At 34.4% G+C, this 22,194-nt stretch overlaps 1 protein-coding gene across 4 annotated transcripts in view; it reads right to left on the bottom strand.

Annotated features, from left to right (window-relative positions):
- The window catches only part of LOC108696199 (ATP-dependent translocase ABCB1), a 51,253-nt gene that overhangs the window by 18,973 nt on the left and 10,086 nt on the right, over positions 1 to 22,194 (bottom strand). For 3 of the 4 annotated variants that reach the window (XM_018225338.2, XM_018225340.2, XM_018225339.2), the window contains exons 1-13: positions 21,106 to 21,261; positions 15,109 to 15,238; positions 13,338 to 13,422; positions 12,247 to 12,298; positions 11,558 to 11,702; positions 8,001 to 8,076; positions 6,618 to 6,809; positions 6,316 to 6,487; positions 5,367 to 5,491; positions 3,598 to 3,775; positions 2,161 to 2,274; positions 1,563 to 1,673; positions 475 to 600 (exon numbers count right to left, since the gene is read on the bottom strand). In XM_018225338.2, coding sequence (XP_018080827.1) covers positions 475 to 600; positions 1,563 to 1,673; positions 2,161 to 2,274; positions 3,598 to 3,775; positions 5,367 to 5,491; positions 6,316 to 6,487; positions 6,618 to 6,809; positions 8,001 to 8,076; positions 11,558 to 11,702; positions 12,247 to 12,298; positions 13,338 to 13,422; positions 15,109 to 15,151 — 1,419 coding nt within the window. In that variant the 5' untranslated portion in view covers positions 15,152 to 15,238; positions 21,106 to 21,261. Of the gene's footprint in view, positions 1 to 474; positions 601 to 1,562; positions 1,674 to 2,160; positions 2,275 to 3,597; positions 3,776 to 5,366; positions 5,492 to 6,315; positions 6,488 to 6,617; positions 6,810 to 8,000; positions 8,077 to 11,557; positions 11,703 to 12,246; positions 12,299 to 13,337; positions 13,423 to 15,108; positions 15,239 to 21,105; positions 21,262 to 22,194 lie in introns of those variants that run through there. The other variant, XM_041568761.1, reaches the window with a different exon arrangement.

The raw sequence follows: 22,194 nt of genomic DNA on the forward strand, positions 1-22,194 counted from the left end.
CGCCAAAATGGACGGAAATTGCCTAAGTGCCGGAAGACGACGCGATGACCTGGAAGATGGCTGTGGTGAACTCCAATGCTGTGACTCTGCACCAAGGGGTAGTAAAGAGTTAGGGGCATTTCCCCCGGGGGGCAGCTAGGCTGTTGGGTAGGAGGGAGAGGGGGGGTCGGGTTAATTTTTGGTAAATGGTTTGTTTCTCTTTTAGGCAGAGACACGCGGAAATTCGGGGAGATTTAGTAGCCCGGCAAAAAATTGTCTCTTCTTCGGGCAACTAATCTCCCCGAAAAGCCTTCCCACCTCACGAGGAAACTTCGGACGACTTTGAAGCACTCCAAGTGCCATCCCGCCATACTATACTATACTATAGTATATTGATTGATTTTAATAATGTTTATCCTTTCATTTGCTGGCATATGAGCAAAATGTTCTATGAGTTTAATATCACTTTATACCTCTAATGCCCTTTATACATACCTCACCCTTAGGTGGATCATAGAATCTCTGCAGTAACTGAATAGTTGTGCTTTTGCCACAGCCACTGGCCCCAACAAGGGCTACTGTCTTTCCAGCTTCAACCTTAAGGTTCAGACCTTTCAAGATCTTTAAAAGAACACAGAGGAGATAAAAAGACCCCCATTACTACTAAGTCATACATCTCAAGGAAACTTACATAAAAATGTTAACACTAGTTGCATTGCAATATTAATATATTATACTGTATATGTTATTTCCATATGTAATATATATATATATATATATATATATATATATATATATATATATATATATATATATATATATATATATATATATATATATATATATATATATATATATATATATATATAATATTTGATATTTTACTAATACACAAGAACCAGAATGTTTAACATGACTATGAAGATTTTCATTCAGAATTAGTGATGGGTGAATTTATTCGTCAGGCGCAAATTCGCGGCGAATTTGCGCGATTCGCCGCCACCGAATAAATTCGCGAAACGCCTGCGAAGATTCGCAGCAAAAATTCGCCGGCGTCAAAAATGTTTTTTCGAAAAAACAGACGCCGGTGTCAAAAACGGGCGCCAGCGTCAAAAAAACGGGCACCAGCATCAAAAAAACGGGCGCTGGCGTCAAAAACGAGACGCCGGCGCCATTTCGCGAATTTTCCGCCGTTTCGCGAATTTCGCGCGAAATTTGCGAATTTTTCGGTGAAACGGCGCAAATTCGCACATCACTATTCAGAATGTTTAACGTTAAAAACACATTTTTTTGCAACCAGTTTGCTAAACAGTGTCCTTGTGTACACAACACCTAAAGAAGCCGAGCATAAACGATGACCACTGTTGATGTCAGAACCATATTGTTTAGGGGGTTATTTATCAAAGTCCGAATTTATCTCAATATTTTCTGCTACAAACTCCGATCAAATCTGCTTGGGTTTTTTACGCTTATTTATTATTACATTTTCCCGAAAACTTGCTTTGCTCTCCTTTATAATTCCACATGGAAGACCAAAACATTCTATAACTATTACATTCATTAAAGTCACTTTTCACACTTACTGGTATATCTGGTCTTGAAGGGTAGGAGAAATGAAGATTTTTAAATTCAATATTTCCTATAAGACGGTCTGGCTTGTGTCCTTCTTTGCTACTACTGTCAATCAGACGTGGCTAAAATAAAATGCAATTATAATTGTAATGATTGCAAAGCTTACATTCCATCAGTCCATGTGCATAGTACCTAAATAAATTGCTTATTATTCAATCAGTGCGGCTCCAATACAAAATATATTGATAATACGCTAAAAGGTTAAATATTATTCAAAAATGGAAAGCGGTTACAAACATGCCTGTTTTGATTTATTGACATAAAAAGGTTAAAAAATAAAAGATAACATTGTGTTTGGAATAATGAAAATGAAACAAAAATATCTGTTACAATTAAAAATATAATTTTAAACTGCTTAAAAGACTCCCATCCTTGTTCAGCTAATATTATGTAATAAACATTTTTAAATAGTTCACAATAATAAAAAAGGCTTTGTTAACCCCTCTTGTAGTTTAATAGAAATATAGACAAAAATAAATAAAAAAATTAAGGGTATTTTCACATTTAAATAGCAAATCTCAAATTTAAGGATATATCATAAGATCTTACCTGCTTTATAATCTTGTACACTTCATAGGCTGCTCCACGAGCACTAGCAATGCTTTCTAAATTTGGAGCAGCCTGGCCAAGTGAAAATGTACCAATCAAAACTGAGAAAAATACCTGGAACAAAGGTGAAAACACATTAAAGCCTGTTGATATGCACATTCTTTGGGCATATTTATCAAACTTTGAAGCGGAAAATTAATGTGTTTTTTGGTATACATTCTTAGATCTATAAATAGTATATAGACTATGGGAATATTTATTAGAGAGTGAAACTAGAGCTTGCCAGAGTCCACCAAAGTGAAATTCTGCCCCACTCTCTACTCACTTCTATATAATTTTTAAAGGCATCAAAATGTGAATACTCTTTCTCACCAATTGATAAATAAACTTCCAAAATCCAAAATCAATGATTGGACTGAGTAGAGGTTTAAAGCATCAATCAAAGTCCAAAGTAAAGCAAGTACAGCAGGTCTTCATAAATGCAAAAAGTTTAATTTACCAAGTAGCTTTAAGCTATATATGAAAAGTATAAATGAAAAGTAAAAGTATAAATTAAATTTTTTTTTATTATCACAGATATTTTTGCCTATTGTTTAATTAACAAAAAATGCATGACATTTTCCAAAGCATTCAGTGATTTAAATTTTCCTTATAGTTCATAGTTAATATTATTTTAGATCTTTATCTATCTATCTATCTATCTATCTATATACACACACACACATATTTATATATATATATATATATATATATATTCACATACATACATACATACATACACATATATATATATATATATATATATATATATATATATATATATATATGCACAGAAATATAAATAGATAGATATTTTTTTTTTCAAATAAATTGTTTGTTAGGTGGTTGAAGGAAAGTTAGTGCAGTGGATGATTATACTGATTTATTATTAGAATATATTTTTTATCAACATTGAAACTTTTTTAATTTACTTATTTTCAGCCAAAAATTTTTGGCTACTATAATCTACAGCAAAAATATTGATTTAAAAATTCACCAAAATTTTTGTTCGCACCAGATGAAATTTCTTTATAATGCTGTCTGCGGGAAAGTCTCACTCGTTACAGAATATATTTTAACACTTTTTTTATGTGAAATAAAGTGTTGAAAATGATTGCAAATCTGAAATGGTTTTGTCAAAAACATGAAAATTAGCCAGATATCTAATCATTGTATGTATTTATAAGGTGATAAAAGGAAACAAATGCTGAATAAGGATGTAACCAAGTCAAAATCAATAACAGCCAAATTTTAAGTATCATAACGCCATCAAAATAAAACCAAGCATGCCTCCAAAAACCAACAAACACCAAGCAATAGAATGAGGGTTAATTAATTATGTACAGTACTTTAATAATACAACGCGTTTTATGCAAAAATTAGGTTTTCTTAACTTACAATTAAAACTTTTCCAATGCTGTATGTGTCTGGCTCGTCCACTGTTAATTTTGTCCCATACCAAAATCCCAACGCATATGCTCCAAAGATGAGAAATTGTGCAATTCCCATAGATACATTTGTTGTGATTGATTTTCTAATGCCAACTTGTTTTGCATTCTCTAGGTTCTTTTCATACCTGGATGGCAAAAAAAAATATTTACAATGCCAGATTTTAAACTCTTCTCGACAACTCAGATTGAAAAATTACTTGAATTTTGAATATACAGCTCTCATTGACTTCTGCATGAATTTTCCAGCTATTAGAGGCCAACATTTTTTATTCATACATTTGTACAGGTTTTTGCTCTAAATTCTGAAGTTCTGAAACCCAAATTCAAATTTGCATTTTTGCTGCAAAAAACATGAATTACAGTAAAAACTTGAATTCATATTTGAATAAATCTGACCCTAAGGGAGTTTTTTTTTTAACAACGCTTGAGGGCCTATTTATCAGTCTAGTTTTCGTGGTTTTCATGGCTTTTGTGTTATTGAAACCACAACTAAACTCACAAACTTTAAAACTACTAATGTCACGAGATTCAATACAAAATACCAATAAAAAAAGTAATAATGGAAAATTACGTTCAACTCTTGCACTAATAAATATGAATACCTCAAAAAACCTCTTAAAATTCCTAGTGAAATTTTTTTTGAAAACCTCTAAAAGTCCGAATTGATTTAGAGCAGTCCAAAAAGGTCAGCACAGCTCCCATTGACTCCTGTAGGACTTTTACAAAGTTTTTTTACCTGACAAAGTTCTGTATTATTGGTTTTTGTGGTTTTTACACTTCATCAATCTCAAATTTTTAGCACTTTTTAAAAAAAAATAGAAAACCACAAATTTGAGATTCTTGGAAAAAATTTAAATTCGATTGTTAGTAAATGACCCCTTTAAACTCATGAATTCGAATTATGGTTTCAAAAACTTGAAGTGGAAAAAAAATTCAAATGTCACTTTTATCCATTTTAAAGCTTTAGAGTCCATGTAGAAGTCAATGGAAGCAGTCCTAGGCAAAATGTAGCAAGTTTTTCAGTTTTTCAATTTTTTTGAAAGCTTGTAGACCCAATGAAAACAAATTAAACGATTTGAAAATTCATTTATGGTTTATTCTAATTTAAAAAAAACCTCTATGGGGCCCATTTACTTAGCTCGAGTGAAGGAAAAGAACTTCAAATTTCGAATGGTTTTTTAGGCTACTTCGACCATCAAATGGGCTACTTCGACCTTCGACTTTGATTTGAAGGATTCGAACTAAAAATCGTTCGACAATTCGACCATTCGATAGTCGAAATACTGTCTCTTTAAAAAAATACTTCGACCCTGTAGTTCGCCACCTAAAACTTACCGAGGCCAATGTTAGCCTATGGGCAAGGTCCCCATAGGCTTCCTAACAATTTTCTGATCGTAGGATAATCCTTCGATCGATGGATTAAAAATCCTTCGAATCGTTCGATTTGAAGGATTTAATCGTTCGATCAAACGATTATTCCTTCGATCATTCGATCGTAGGAATAGCGCTAAATCCTTCGACTTCCATATTCGAAGTCGAAGGATTTCATTTTGGCAGTCAGATATCGAGGGTTAATTAACCCTCGATATTCGACCATAAGTAAATTTGCCCCTAATACTCCCAAATTCGAATTTTGATAAATAGACCCTTAAGACTTATTTGAATAGATTTTAAAAGCAGTATTATATTGATATTATGAGTAAAATAGTAACTCACTTTTTCAGTGCCCTATTTTGTCCATTAAAAGCAACAACGGTTCTTATTGCTGTGAGAACTTCTTCAGCCACAGCTCCAGCTTTCCCATAAGCATTAAGCTCTTTTGATGTAAAATTAGCAAGAAGCTTAAAAGAAATGAAAGACATTCATACTTATTTAAACAATATTTTTGATCTGTTCCATTTTAAAAACCCCAAAAAATAGCCTTGTGTATTCACCCATTGATAAATACTCTTCTAAAAATCCTATAGCAACGTATAGAAAGTAGGTGAGTTTTTATGTACTAAACTATAATCTCACATTTTCATAAATTTTCCCATAAATTTTTGGGAAATTTAAATTTAGAGCTGAAAAAATAAAAACGCACCCACATTCTATCTATTCCTATTCGATTTTTAGAAATGCATTTATTATGTGATGCTGAATTTTTTGTGACAATACAAAAAAGTTGAAAACATTGCGTTTTTTGTGACTGTTTTTTAGACTTTTCCCATTCATACTTTCATACCACTAAAATGAGACCTCTGAGTCTTCTGTGAAGGATTTAGCTAGATTCTGAAATTAATCCTAATTTGCAATTTAGCAAATTCCTGGGGGAAATAAATCCAGTGCAAAGTATAAAAAGTCATGTGGATTTAAGGATTAGGATTTGGTTTGGCAAGCACTAGCATTTTCACCAAATCCAAATCCTGATGTAAAGACCACCAATTTGTCCAAATCACCCAAATCAGAGCAGCTAGTGTACCCTAAATCCCTGTTCTGAGTAAGTAAGTTTCTTATTATTTTTTCTGTTTCTTTTGAGTATAATTAAATAATATTTACCATTAACAACTCTTGGATATGTATATGTTATCCCTTTTTTAGCCTGTCTATTTAACATATCTGTTGTTCAGAACAATGCAATGTATTGCTTTCCAGTACTAGAGTAATGACTATTTGCTGGACTTACTTTGGTCCATACTGCTGCAGATAATCCAAGAAGAGGACTCACTGACATGATAACTAATGTCAGTTTCCAGCCATATATAAATCCTATAATAATACCAGTTATGAAGGTGGCAAAATACTGAAGAAATATGCAAATTTTATCTCCAAGGCCTTCATGTATGGTGTTTATATCCCTAGAAGAGAATAAAAATAAATAAAAATATAAATAATACAAATCAGGAATCAAGAAAGAGACAAGAAGGTTTCTCTTTTTTACATGTATAAAATACTGTCACTGTGTTTGCTAGCATAAACAATTCGTACTCTGTCAGCCTGGTGTTCAGTGTTCCGATCTGAGTGGCATCAAACCAAGACATTTCCTGATGAAGAACAGCTTTGAAGAACTTCTGTCGAATCCTAGTCGTCTGTCTGGAAGCCACCAGCAAGAACGTCCACACTTGAAAAAGTGATAAGACAAAAACAGCGCCGCCAATGGCAATATAGTAGTAGGAATATCTGTCAAATAAAGAAAACACAGCGTTACAATGCTTTATTATTGAAAGGTATGAATTTTGAAAAATAAAGACAAAAGTCATTCATGAAATATGCTCATTTACTATTGTGCAATATGCCTCATTTATTATAATTAGTGATGAGCGAATCTGCCGAAACATTCGGAAGACCGCAGAAAAATTCAGCGAAATATTCACAAAACGCATTGAAATCAATGGGAGTTTTTATGCACAACCATTTTTACGCATTCGACAAGTCAATGGGTGTTTTTTCTTCTGGCAAATTTTCGGTCCTAATGCATTAGGGTGTTTTTTCTTCAGGCGACTTTTTGGTCCTAAGGCATTAAAGTCAATGGGTGTTTTCTCTTATGGGGTTTTTTTCACTGCAAATTTTTTCACAGTTTCGCGAAAAAATTGCACATGGTGAAATGTAGAATTTCACCACAAATCCATGGCTGGCAAATTATTTGCTCATCGCTAATTAAAATGCAATGTGCTCAACACAAAAACAGATGCAAAGAGATTTTGAGCCCCTTAGTACGCCAGCACTAGAAGCATTGGTGATGGAGCCAACTGTCGGCTACTCCTTAGATTACTGGCAAATCAGAATCTCAGCGTAGGTGCAAGAAGTTCTGGCCTTCAGGATTTCAATTAAAGATAATTAAAAATGGCTGTTTTAGAAACATTATACTGTATATTAGTATACATATATTCAAGGGGTGGTTCACCTTTAAGTCAACTTTTAGTATGTTATAGAATGACCAGTGCTCTGCAACTTTTCAATTAGTCTTCAATATTTATTTTTTTATAGTTTTTTACTAATTTGCCTTCTTCTTCTGACTCTCTCCAGCTTTCAAATGGGTGTCACTGACCCCATCTAAAAAGGAAATTCTCTGTAATGATACAAATGGATTGTAGGGTTACAAATAGGAATGAGTCTAAAATTATTTTTAAATAGCAGAAGACACTCTATGGATCTCATGACAAATATGCCTTGCCACCTTTGATCCGTTATAAACAGCTATATAAAACTCAGTGCTTTATTTTAGCAGGTCCTGGCTGGGTTTTCATACTTAATTGAATTTTTCTGGACTTAATGAGCAACACACAAGTGTAACAGGAGTAAAACTAATTTAGCAATAGCATTTATTGTGCTAATAACTATGTCTTTATATAGTTCATGTAAGTGCCTTACCTGGTCATTTCCGCTTCTATGTCTATTGATCCCAACTGTCCACAAGATGTAGAAGTTGTAGAGATATTTGGTGTATCTAAACAACAAATCATATGTAAGATTTTTGTCTTACTAACAGTTTAAGATACAAAATACTACCAAATACATGCAAAGGTGAATCCTATTGTGTAGTGCTATACTAAGGGGCAAATTCATCAAGGGTCAAATATCGAGGGTTAATTAACCCGCGATATTCGACTGGGGAAGTTTTTTTTCTTCTATTCCTTCACTCAAAGTTAATGAATTGGCCCCTTAGTGTAGTAGTGATGGGCGAATTTATTCAGCAGGCACGAATTCACGGCGAATTTGAGCGATTCGCTGCAGGCGAATAAATTTGCGAAACGGCCGCGAAAAATTCGGGCTCAAAATAAAATGGACGCCGGTGTCCGTTTTTTGGACGCCAACGCATTTTCGGCAAAAAAACTGACGCCGGCATCAAAAAAAGGACGCCGGCGTCAAAAACTAGACGCCTGCGCCGTTTTGCTAATTTTTTTTGTTAATTTTTTCGGCGAAGCGAAACATTGCAAATTCGCCCATCACTAGACTTTAGTTATTATCCCTTGAGTGTAAGTTCTGGTGAGTGAAAACTTCATTTTCTTGTCTGTCTTTATACATTATCGGGCAGATTTATCAAAGTGTGCAATTAAAATTCATTACAGGAAAACTCCACCACTCTCTGTTCATTCCTATGGGATTTTCGAGGTGTCTTTATCAAGTGGTAAACTCTAAGGGGCCAATTTCCTAACAATTGAAGTTCGTTCCAAAACCCACTTGCCACAAGTAGGGTTGGAGCACCCAAAGTTCAGAACAGGGAGTGGGCCTGGGTCAGCGGGCCCACAAGGGCCGAGGCTTACTGAGTTGTTTTCCCATTATCCTGCCGGCTCAGTCTGACCCTCTTTATATACGCCAGTTATATATGTTCTGGTGAACAGGCAAAAATGTTACAGAGTAAATGAATTTACTATTTCTAATGCTTTTGCAAGTACTTTAATGCCCTTTAACAATTGGGCAAAGACTGCTAAATGTGATTCCCAACACCAAAGAAAGGCAAAAAAGTACAAGTTTTTCTAAATGGTGGCTTGCATATCTCCTCCCAAAAAAAGAGAAAATAAATGTATATAATCACTTTACAAAAGATTTCCAAATGGACGCCTAAGGAAAATAATTGCTTTGGGGGGACACATAAGGCAGTTGGCCTCCAGTGGGAAAGTTACTTTTTATGAAGACCTAGACCAATCTTTTCTGCCACCCCCTCTCATGTTCATGGTGTCTTAAAACAATGTATATATTTAAAATATAAGCAAAGTAATTATTGATTAGCTCACCACTTGTCAACCTCTAGTAGCAACAATATAAATCAAGTTTAAAGCCAAATTAATTCATTTAAAAAGAAAGCTCCACCCCTGCCGAAGATTAGCCTGCCTAGGCCAGGGCTTCTGTGGCCTCCCCCAATCCAGACCTGAGTCAAATTCAAATTTTTCAGTGTGATTGGTTGTATTGTATGTGCCCTCATTACCGGAAATATACTGATGTCAGTAAAGAACAACAATGGAAACATATTACAAGGAAAGAACACGATGTATCTACATTCCAACCACCACCCATTTATTATATATGACTTGCGTAATCTTAGTTCATGCTAAACAGTTGTTTTACCTGAATGTAAATGCATGATTCACATGTAGAATATGCAGTGAAATAGTAGTAGTGAAATATAATTCCAATACCAGCTTTACATGACTGTTAACTATATTGAATATTAAATTTGGAAATAAGCACAATAAAAACAATTTAGGCATTATGCCTCCCATGTATTTAACTCATCTCATACCTAGAGGCACATTTATCAAAGGTCAAATTTCAAATTAGGGGCACATTTACTAAGCTAGAGTGAATGATTAGAATAAAAAAAAATTCGAATTTCGAAGTTTTTTTTGGCTACTTCGACCATCGAATTGGCTACTTCAACCTTCAACTACGACTTCGACTTCGAATCAAAACTTCGACCAAAACCTACCGAGCACCAATGTTAGCCTATGGGGAAGGTCCCCATAGGCTTTCTAGGCAATTTGGGATCGAAGGAAAATTGTTCGATCGATGGATTAAAAGCCTTCGAATCGTTCGTTTCGAAGGAATTTAATCGTTTGATCAAACGATTTTCTTACGATAGTTCGAACGACCGAATTGCGGTAAATCTTTAGACTTTGATATTCGAAGTCGAAGGATTTTATTCGACGGCCGAATATGGAGGGTTAATTAACCCTCAATATTCAACCAATGGTAAATGTGCCCCTTAAAGGATAAGTAAACCTTTAAAATAACTGAATGTAAAACTGATGAGGGGGCTATTCTAAGAAATTCTGCAATGTACCTTCATTATTTATTTTCTCTTTATTTCAAGAAATTAATAAAATTGTTTGTTACAACAGCGCCACTTGCTGGTGATTTCCCACCAGTCTGACCACAAGTAGTCAAGGAAGTTGTCAAGGGAAAGAAAGAGGCTGCTCTGATGTTCTTCTGCTTAGAAAAGATATGAGAAAGGTTTCTATTTTTTTTCCTAAACAGAAGAACATCAGAGCAGCCTCTTTCTTTCTCCTGACAACTTCCTTGACTTCTTGGTGGTCATACTGGTGGGAAAATGACCAGCAGGTGACGCTGTTGTAACAAGATTAATTTATATTAACCGTACGTGTATGCCTTAATATCTTGGAGTAAAAACAAAACAAATAATGAATGCATATTACAAAAGTGCTAAGAATAGCACCCTCATCAGTTTTACATTCACTCATTTTAAAGGTTTACTTATCCTTTAATGTGAGTTTTTAAAAACTGCCATGAACTCAAAATTCGACCAAATGTTTGATCAAAATTTATTTAAAAAATCTAATTTGTTCAACTCGGGTGAATAGGATTGACCCGAAAATGCAAATCAAAATGTAATTAAATTTGATCTGAGTTTTAAAAACTCGATTTTCTCCAAAAGAAACTCGAATGTCAGGAAGGCTGCATACAACTCCAAATTGATCCCAGGATGTCTCCTGTTGACTTAAACAGCAATTCGGCAGGTTTTATGTGGCGAATAGTCGAATTTGCATTCTTAAAGGGCCAGAGTATGATAAATCTCGAAAATCTAATTTGAATTTTTTTTAAAAAACTCAAATTCCCTAGTTGAATTTGACAGTTTTGGCCATAAAAAAAACTTAAGAATTCAAATTTCAAATTCAAATTTTCAATTTGAGCCTTGATAAATCTGCTCCCTAGTCACCAAGAATTGCTTGAAAAGCACCAGTAAACATGGTTTAAAATGATCCACAATTTGGGAAATAACGAGTGATTTGGGGTGTTTTGCTGTCATGTTTTGGACAAGCAACCAAAAACCCTAAATTTCCCCATGGGCCTTAAGTCACGTGATTACTTACTGCTACTTTCCCTATTGAAACCAATCATTCTAGCATGCTACAAGTAACAGCTTCTTATCTCTTTGTGTCCCATAAGCAATCAATATGGAGTCTACTCACAGTTTGCAGGGATTCCACTTTGAACAAAAGAATCTGTCATTGACCCGAACACAATAATCATAATTGGAAGTCCAGTACCAGACGCAAGCCCACAGACTATGCCAATAATCATCAAAATGATGTCCCAAGAATCGGCAAAGCTAAACTATAAAAGAGAAAATGATTGTTAATTTGTATTTATCACCAAAAAGTCTGTGCCTTTTTAGAAGTGCCGTATGTCACATACAGTAGGTTGTTTTCTCTACCAGTGTCAAATTATTTTCAGTTATTATAGGCATCTGTTTTTATTGATAGATCAGAGCTGGTTGGCATTTGTTCTCCACTGGAGAAAATGCCACATGTGACATAGGCTTATTTGCTCATGAGTCTTATCCTGCAGTATGTAATTAATGGGAAATCCTAGGAAGCTTACAAATACCCATACAAGGTCTGCAATTGTTTGCATCATGCAAAGTCCCAATAACTATATTAGAGCTAAATAAAGAAGCCTTGTCAAAGACACTGGCATGCAATAAAATATATATATATCGGACTATTTTATGGGTTAGACAAAAATAAAGTATCCCGTTTTGGACACAGAATTTCGGACATTGGTATGCAATTCAATTTTATGTTCACGTATTAGTATCATATCAGATGTATCATATCACACATGTAAAGAATAAAAGCCTTTGAGAATGCATACTAACCAGCTCAAAAAATCCCACCATTTGTGTTGGGGAGCTATCTTTCTTTTCTTTTCTGTGGAATAAAAAAAAGTGTCATTATACCACATTTTCCCTGAAAAAAATCAAATATAGCTACTATTAAATAAACATAGTGGAACATACTGAAGTGATTGAAGCAAAAATGTGTTTCTTTTTAATTATCTTAAACATCTGCATTGAGATTAATATGACTATTAAAATGGCAATTTCATGTATCAAATATGTTATACATAGTTGTTTCTACCTTTTTTAACCTTTAAACTATTTTACAGAAGTGGAAGTTTACAGGATTCCTTGCATTGTCTAACTGGGCCCACAGTGATAAAAATGTATTTAACTTAATGCAACATTCATATAAAAAAGGTATTATGAATGTCTTTTGCTTTTTTTGGGGGGGGGAATGTTGTAGCAAAGTAAAGTATTTATAAGTCTTGTATGACATAGCAAGCAATCAGAATGTGCTACATGCTGATTGGCTGCTCTCTAACAAACGTCTTGTGTTCTTAGGAGTAGATATAATTAAAGATTATAAAGCAGCTAAATGTTAAGATAATTTACACACAACTGAGACATTCGAGGGTTATTTATTAAAGTCTGAATGCTACAAACTTGAAGAATTATAGTTTTTTTACTATAAAATCAGAATTTGTAGTGGAAAAAAAACTTGAATTTTTTGAGATTTATTGAACCCAGAGGATGACAATCCTAAAATACTCAATATTCAAACTGTCGAGGTCCTGTTAATGGCAGAGGTCCTATTTGCCGATATTATGGTCTGAGCTGGGTTTCGTATGATAATCTGAAAATTTCAGGCTTTTCCGATGATTTCATGAAAAAATTCTGACTTTTCAGGAGCCAACTCTGAAAAATTCAGATTTTTTGTGCGACAATCCGAAAAAGTTTCGGTTTTTGTGTGACAATCTGAAAATTTTGCATTTTTTCTCGGTTTGTTAAATGATAAATAAAGGTAAATTGTGGATACTAGTTTGGTCTGATTTTTTTTATTTAAAACATTAGAAAAATTTCAATTTTGATTAATAACCCCCTTGATGTATCTTTATAAAGAACCTTACTTCTTCTTCTTAAAAAATCCATATTTCTCTGGTTCTTCATCTTCCTGAAAGGCAGGGTTGTCATATGCATTAATGTTGAGATCATCTAGAAAACAAAATGAAAATTTCACAATCACCCTTGTCATGTTTCTTTGTCTTATGGTTGTCTTAGCGTATACAAACAAAGCAAAGGAGAGCTGTAATTATACCATTTATTGAGAGTTTAAAGGGCAGTACTGGAAAAAACAAGCTACTTATTTTAAAACAAAGCATATTCATAAACAGTAATTTCTATATATGATAAGGAGAGAAGGCTGAAGGTGTAGTTTAGCCATCCCTCCTTTTGGAGATCATAAGAACATACAGGTATAGGATCCCTTATCCGGAAATCCGATATCCAGAAAGTTCTGAATTATGGAATGTCTCCCATAGGCTCCATTTTATCCAAATAATCCAAATTTTTAAAATTGATTTCCTTTTTCTCTGTAGTAATAAAATAGTATCTTGTACTTGATCCCAACTAAGATATCATTAATCCTTATTGGAAGCAAAACCAGCCTATTGGGTTTATTTAATGTTTAAATGAATTTCTAGTAGACTTAAGGCATGAAGACCCAAATTACAGAAAGGTCCGTTATCCGGAAAACCCCAGGTCCCAAGCATTTTGGATAACAGGTCCCATACCTGTATAACAAAATAACCTGGAAATAGTAACAGTAAGAGCTCCCTATTAAAATAACCAGCTGTAACTTTTTAAATGATACTTTCTCTTGGGCAAATATTATAAAGAAAAAAAATCACAATAAATTTTGCAGGAATGACCATGAAACTTCAAGTATGTCCATTATCCTACTTCCTAAATGGTCGCCAGATATATACCTTATGAGCTATACCATTTAACTGACTTGTAATAGGGTAAGTCATAAACTAACTTGTGCAAGGTTAAATTCCATCAACCTTTATATGGGATATAGTTCTATTATGATGCCAGATCTCCTTTCCATGAGACTGATATCAGTCCATGGTTGGATTCCCACAAGAGTGATATTTTCATGGATTTTCCTCCAAATCCAAAAACAATGGATCTATGGGATAGTTGATTTCTGCTTTGTGTACGTGTTTAACTTTGATAAGGAAATTAGGGAGCAATATTATAAATGGTCCTAGGTTGGCTACTTGTCTATTGAACTATAGCAACCAGAAGCATTTATTGGTCATCTGAGTGGCTGCTGTGGGGTTACTAGATGGAATATTTTTATCTGTTAACCTGCTAGACTGTAAGGGGCCCATTTACTTAGTTCGAGTGAAGGAATAGAATAAAAAAAACCTCGAATTTCGAATGTTTTTTTGGCTACTTCGACCGTCGACTACAACTTCGAATCGAACGTTTCAAACTAAAAATCATTTGACTATTCGACCATTCGATAGTCGAAGTACTGTCTCTTTAAGAAAAACTTCGACCCCCTACTTCGCCACCTAAAACCTACCGAGGTGCCATTTTAGCCTATGGGGAAGGTCCCCATAGGCTTTCTATCAATTTTTAGGGAAAAATCTTCAGATCGATGGATTAAAATCCTTCGAATCGAATGATTCGAAGGATGTAATCGTTCGATCAAACTATTTGCGCTAAATCCTTTGACTTCGATATTCGATAACCCTCAATATTCGACCCTATGTAAATCTGCCCCTTGGTTATGCTTAGGCCAATTCATGCATTCCATTACCTTCTGTAAAGTGCTCAGTAAAATGTCTATTCTATATAAACAAAAAATACATTAAAAATTTAACTTACTCATGCTGTTTTTGTCTTTTGAATCACTTGCAATATCCCTCATGCTGGTACAGTTGTTTCTACTTGGCAATTTTCTGCTCAGGTTTGAAATAAAAGGAATTCCTTAAATATGGATTTATTTTTTGAAGTCCTGTACATAAAAAAAGTCACACAATGTAAGGAATGGAGTCGTGGAATTAAAGCAAGAATTATGCATGGAGATCTATCATCCATCATTACAACTCTGTGGTGAAGACAAAACAACACATCATTTGCTTAATTACTAGATGGGATCCAGTGAGCTAAATGACAAATTATGATTCCTTTGCATATTTTATGTAAATGCCTGTATCATCATCGATAATAATCTTGCATTTGTTTGTTAATTGTGCCAATGATTTTGGGAAAATTAAGATTTCTAGGGACTTATACTGATTGCATTCATTGTTCTACTGATTCATTTTATCTCACCCACCCAAGGTATCAAGGCACATCATATAAGTAAAAAAAATAAAGCTAAAACATCAGACAGTTTATCTATATTATAAAGATGCTACAAAAAGCCTGAATCCAAAAATCCAATATCTCAGACCTGTTGAGGTCCTGCATAAGTCAGTGGGAGAGGCATGTATCTTAATTTGAATTTATCGTGGTCTTCGGTTGGTCAAGCTTAAAAAAATCTGGATTTTTGGGAAAAACTCAAAAAGATTGAGCGATTCGGGAAAAAAGTAAAAAAAAAATCATGTTAATCATGTTAAATCTATTTTTTTATTAATAAAAAAGCTAACATGGGAGTTTGGTCAAGCTTTTTTAATATTATGAGATAAATTCAGATTTTAGAGAATAACCCCCTAAATGTGAAATTCTCTACACCTATCTGCCCTAAAAAAGATATCTATGGGCATTATATGGGCTGCAGAGATGGGCCTAAAGTTAAAAGGGTTAATTTTCCCTCTCAGCCAGGTAAACAAGTGGCAGCTGCAGTTAGAGCGGTTATTGTCTGTAAAAGGGTGTGCTGCAGAATCTATGGGCTGTCTAAATGTCTGAAGGAGAGATGTAGGTCTGGTTGTGTTTAAGCTGTGTTTAGACTACTGGAGCCTGAACAAATGCCAAGAGACATGTGAAAGAGGCAAAATAAAGAGAGAGTGCTTCTCTGCAGAGGTACTGTGGAGTGGAATGATTGGAAAGCCATGAAGGTACCACTTGTTTTTTTTTTTGGGTAGAAAAACCCATTAAGACCCGCTGGAGCAAGGTCCACCTCCAGTTTGATTATTGTATTGGTTATACTGTTTATTTGAAAGTTTCCCCTCTAAAAATAAAGTACATTAAGAAATCTGCTTTAAAACTGCAAATTGCCTTCACTCTACCTACTAGAACTAGCTTGAGCAATTCCCCACATAATGGGCCAGATTCAAGTAGATGATAAAAATCTATCTACTAATTCAATTCCAAAATTCCTATTATACTTCTACTGAGTTTTCACGTGATGAACCATAAACTAGGTTTTTTTCATATACTTGAATCTAGCCCAATATATACACATGCCTATACTAATCTACCTGTAGATCTTAAGATTCCTGAAGCCTTTGATATTATGCTTGTCCAAGTAGTTATTCAAGCTGCTTATAAAGGCATTAACAGAACCAGCCATCACAACATCACCCTGCAGGGCATTGCACATCCACACTGCCCTCTATATGGAGTATATTTTTAGGAGTCATTTTTGGGACAAACCTGGAGTTGAGTTTCTTTGTTCCCTTTAATAAATATAGCCATCTACTGTGTTAGCCTGTATTTTAACCAATATTATGTCAGTTATCCTCTGTCACACAGTTCCAGTGAATATCTACAATGTTGAATTTTCTAAAATCGCTTCACAATATAGTGTCGCAAACCAAGACTGGATGTAGCAGCTCCTTAGCAATCCTTGTGTCAACAATTTAATTCTTTGTATATTTGCTTAAAAACATGATATTGAGATAGTGAATAAAATATCCCCTCTTGTAAATTATAAGGATATTATAAGTTACCAAGGAGTTTCATAAACATAAAAACATGAGGCTGAAGGCCGAGTGTTTTTATACAGGTCATGGAACTCTGAGGTAACTTCTAATATCCTCATATTTTGCAACAGGGGGTACTTTATTTATTATAATACACGTTTCAGTGATTCATGTTAAAGAAATGACATCACTACTCACTGTTTATAACTGATGACATCAGTACTCACCTTTTATAAGGATATAATTTACAAGATATTCATGGCTTTTGTGTATTATATATTGATTCACAATATTTCAGACCCTACTTAGCTGGAAGCCGATTTTAAGCATAAATCATAAATTAGACTTTATGAACTATATTGAGATTTAAAACACGCAACAAAGCAAGCGATGCAAGAGGGAGCTGACAGATTTGCTATATATTTGACAACGCTGTTTAGATTGCTGCAATAAAAACCACATCAATTGGCTTTGTGTATGTGTTATATTGTTCTGCCTTTACCATACTGCAAACATGACCGTTTACAATTTCCACTTGTATAAACTTCCTAAATGTGTACAAAGGGAGCTTATTTATATATATTTTCACCTATATTTTGAAATAACTCGCAAGGTAATAAAGGAGGTAGGGCTTGGTAGATGCTCTAAGGATTGTGCAACGCTGAAAATACTGTAGTCATGTTGGCAAAACACCATTGAACAGTTTTTCATATATAACCTCTGTTCTACATAATGGTCACAATTTTTTTTACATGATACTAAATAAAACTCTAGGCCAGGCCAAGTTGTAACAAATAAGCATGTGATTATGCCATTAAAAAACACTTTAGTAAACTCACACTAATTATTTCACCGTGTGTATTGTTTTGCAAAAGGAAGTCACAATACTAATGGGCAACTTTGAAATGTAAAAAAAATAGAAATAAAAAAGAAATTCAACACAACTACATGTTAAAGGGCACCTATTATAGGAACATTTTTTCCCTCCCCACCAGAGGTGTGGGCCTAATAGGGTTCACACTCTGGTTGGTGAAGCATTAATGTTTTGCCAAAAAATTATCCTTGGGGCACTATGCTAGTAGATACCAGTAGTAAAGTGCTGAATGCTGTATGTTTCTATGGCCCCATGAAATGTCTCAGGATTGATAGATCAATTTTCTCTTGGCCACAACTTAAGCATTGGATAACACATGCTGTATCAAAATGATGTATGGTATCTTTTCACACTTAAAAGTTTTTATGTTACAATTACAATTTTGAGAATCGAACTAGAGAATTTTGCCACTTGGATACATTGTCACATATTCAGATTTGCTGCCATGGACTTGTTGGTTCTTTGGTTTCAAAACAATGAACACAATGGACTTGATTGAGGGATGGGCACTGGGAGGGACTAAGCCTCTTTTTCACTATTTAAATGTATCACATGTATTACACCATTAGGCATGACAAAGGGTCTTGTATAGACCTGAAACGTTGCCATTATTATAAACTAATAAACAAGTCACAACTGGTTTAACAGCATCAGATGTGCCATTTGTGTTTTTGTTCGTGGATACTATTTTGGGCCTTTGGCATTGTTGGGGCCATACACCTGGAGGCACCTGATACCAAACAGGTAACACTGGTAGCAACACTCCATCCTTGTATTGCATATAGTAGATACCAGTAGAGTCCCAGCTCACTCATTATGTGCATGAGTTTGAATGCATAATGAGCTGAATAATTCCCATTCTTAGAGCCCTGCAGCAGGAACTCCCTGCCTTTGTTCTTGGAAAAGCCCAGTATCTAGTATCTCCCAATAGTTTGGTGGTCTAAGTGCAATAATGTCCTGTATGGACCATCAGTGGCACAGGTGGAAAACACAAGAGAAATATTTCCCTTTCATTAGTATGAGCTTGTGTTTCTTCAATGGGTTGTATGTTAATCCATACTTGAAAGATATGAATGGGACATTAAACAGAGAAAATAACTGGTAAGCAAGTGCTTCTTAAAATAAATGTTCTTTTGTTTGCACGCTACAGCTGTATTTATTTTTCCTGGTTTTCAAGCTTGTGACATGGCAGATTTAGTCTTTTCCCACAGAAAAAAAATACACTTGACTTTCTGAAATTAACACATTTTCTCTGTTTCTGATTCTATAGTGAGGCCTCATGCAGTTTTTGGATTAAAAAAATCAAATTTCTTTCTTTGTTATTTCTTCTTTCTTTCAGTAATAAGGGATATGTGATCACTCGTGCTGAAACCCATTATCCATAAAAGCTCCAAATTACAAGAAGTTCATCTACAATAATACCCATTTTAAGCAAATAATTCAAATTTTTAGAAACGTTGTACTTTTTCTCTGCAATAATAAAACAATACATTGTACTTGATGGAAACTAAGCTGCACGTATCCATATCAGAAGCAAAACAATCATATTGGGTTTAATGTTTAAATGATTTTTATCAGACTTAAGGTATGGAGATACAAATTATGGAGAGATCCCTTATTTGGAAAACCCAAGGACCCAAGCACTCCAGATAATAGATACTATACCTTTTGCAATGTGTCCCTATCTGGCACTTATCTGGAACTTTACTGCCTATCTTGCACTTTATTGCCTACCCTGCTTTTCACTCAGGATGTTTAAAGATAAGGCTCATAAAACTCATTTACCTACTGTCACAGGAGAATTAAGTAATTCTGTAAGGAACAGATTTATCAAGGGTGAAATTGAAAATTCAAATTCGAAACTCAAATTGTCAAATTTTCTTATGGTTGAAACTGTCAAATTCGACTAGGGAGTTATTCAAATTTGATTGAAGTTTTTAAAAAAATTCTAATTCGATTTTCGACAATTATCATACTCTGGCCGCTTAAGAACTCAAATTCAACTATTTGTCACCTAAAACCTTCTGAATCGCTGTGTAAGTAAACGGGAGACATCCAGGGATCAATTTGGAGTTGTTTGCAGCCTTCCTAATAGTTTTTTAAATTTGAAACTAATTTGATACAAATTCAATTCAAGTTTTCAATGTTTCAATGTAAACTCGTATATATGTGCATTGCTTTATGGAAGAAGCACGTGTACATTAAGCATGATCAAAAAAATAATAATTTTCCCATTAAAATTGATAATATTGACCAATTCCTTTTACACTAATTGACTTTTGACTGCCCAGTAATTCTTACACAATTCATTTATGAACCTGATTCAAGTTAAAACCAGTTAGGGGCGAATCATGCATCCGAAAAGCAGCAAGAAACGCGTCACTGCCTGTTACACAACCTTTTAATGTTAGTTACCAAACTCACCTTTACATAAAACGATCCAATAGCAAAAGGAAACAACCCATATCTAGCGACATGAGAACTACTGTTATCGCGGTTTTTGATTTTCCTGTCGAAAATACCTGTTTTCTGTAAAATAGTCTATATCCCACTTTTTCTTACAATTTTAAAATTTTATATAAAAAAATCCAGTATGGCTTTTTAAGAGACTAGTCTTAATAACAAAATTATCCATGTTAAGATGGTTTAATTATTTGTGCTATAAACATCCTCTTTGTGTTATCATGGATGTATATAGACTCTCTTTTACCATGTTGTTTTATATTATGCAGCCTAACATGTTCATTAGAATTGCTAGAGCCAGATCCAAGCTTACAATAAGGGGCAGATTTATCAAAGTGGGAAATCAGAACTCACCACATAAAAACTCCTCCACTCACTAGTCATTCATGGGTGAAAGACAGAGTTCACCATTTGATAAATACTCCTCTAAAAATCCCATAGGAATGAATAGAGTGGAAGCATTTTACTGCGATTTCACACTTTGATAAATATGCCCCTAAGTATAAACTATAGCACATTCAGGTCCTAAAGTAAACTGTAAATTCATTAAAATTCTGAGAAACATAGAGATTTAAATAAAACACACACACAAAAATATCAGTATTATCTTTTGTAAACTATTCTAGTTTGGATATTTACATGTACAGTATAGCCAGTGAATATTGTTCGTTAACTTACCTGTGCTGCAGATCAAGATAAGAATATAGTTAAACTCCTGTGAACTGCTACTGATCCCTGCCAGGAACAAGACTGATCTACACATGCCGTGCTCCGTCCTTATATATGTCGACATGGTTGTTGCTGGGCTTGTTTGCAGAGGATACAAGTTTGTTGCAGGTGAAAAGTCATTAACTTTCTTTATGAGCATCATCCTTTACTTCACCTTTATCCCTAGTAAAACTGGTTTGGTAGCACTCACAGAATGTAAAGTATGTTACCTGTAAATGTGAGTTCACAGGATTGTTCTCTCTGTCTCTGAGGGACACAATACATGTGTCTTATACATTTAGGGGCCGATTCACTAACTTCGAGTGAAGGATTCGAAGTAAAAAAACTTGGAATTTCGAAGTGTTTTTTGGGCTACTTCGACCATCGAAAGGGCTACTACGACCTTCGACTACGAATCGAATGATTCGAACTAAAAATCGTTCGACTATTCGACCATTCGATTTTTCGAAGTACTGTCTCTTTAAAAAAAACTTCGACCCCCTAGTTCGCCATCTAAAACCTACCAAACTCAATGTTAGCCTATGGGGAAGGTCCCCATAGGCTTTTCTTCGTTTTTTTGATCGAAGGATATTCCTTCGATCGTTGGATTAAAATCCTTCGAATCGAACAATTCGAAGGTTTTAATCGTTCGATCAAAGGAATAATCCTTCGATCGTAGTATCTGCGCTAAATCCTTTGACTTCGATATTCAAAGTCGAAGGATTTTAATTCCCAGTCGAATAGCGAGGGTTAATTAACCCTCAATATTCGACCCTTCGTGAATCGGCCCCTAAATGAACTCTTATTTTTAGTTTATTATTTTATTTTACTGCAACAGTTACAAATTACAGCACATATACCATTTATTAAATATTTTATATTGGGTTAAAGTCTAAATAATACACAAAAATCTTAAAATCAAAATAATACACAAAAGCTACTAATAACTAGGGATACACCGAATCCACTATTTTGGATTTGGCCGAACCCCGAATCCTTCTCGCCAAATACCAAACCGAATCCGAATCCTAATTTGCGTATGCAAATTAGGGATGGGAA

The sequence above is a fragment of the Xenopus laevis genome, chromosome 7L (assembly GCF_017654675.1).
Source record: "Xenopus laevis strain J_2021 chromosome 7L, Xenopus_laevis_v10.1, whole genome shotgun sequence".
Taxonomy (NCBI): Eukaryota; Metazoa; Chordata; class Amphibia; order Anura; family Pipidae; genus Xenopus; species Xenopus laevis.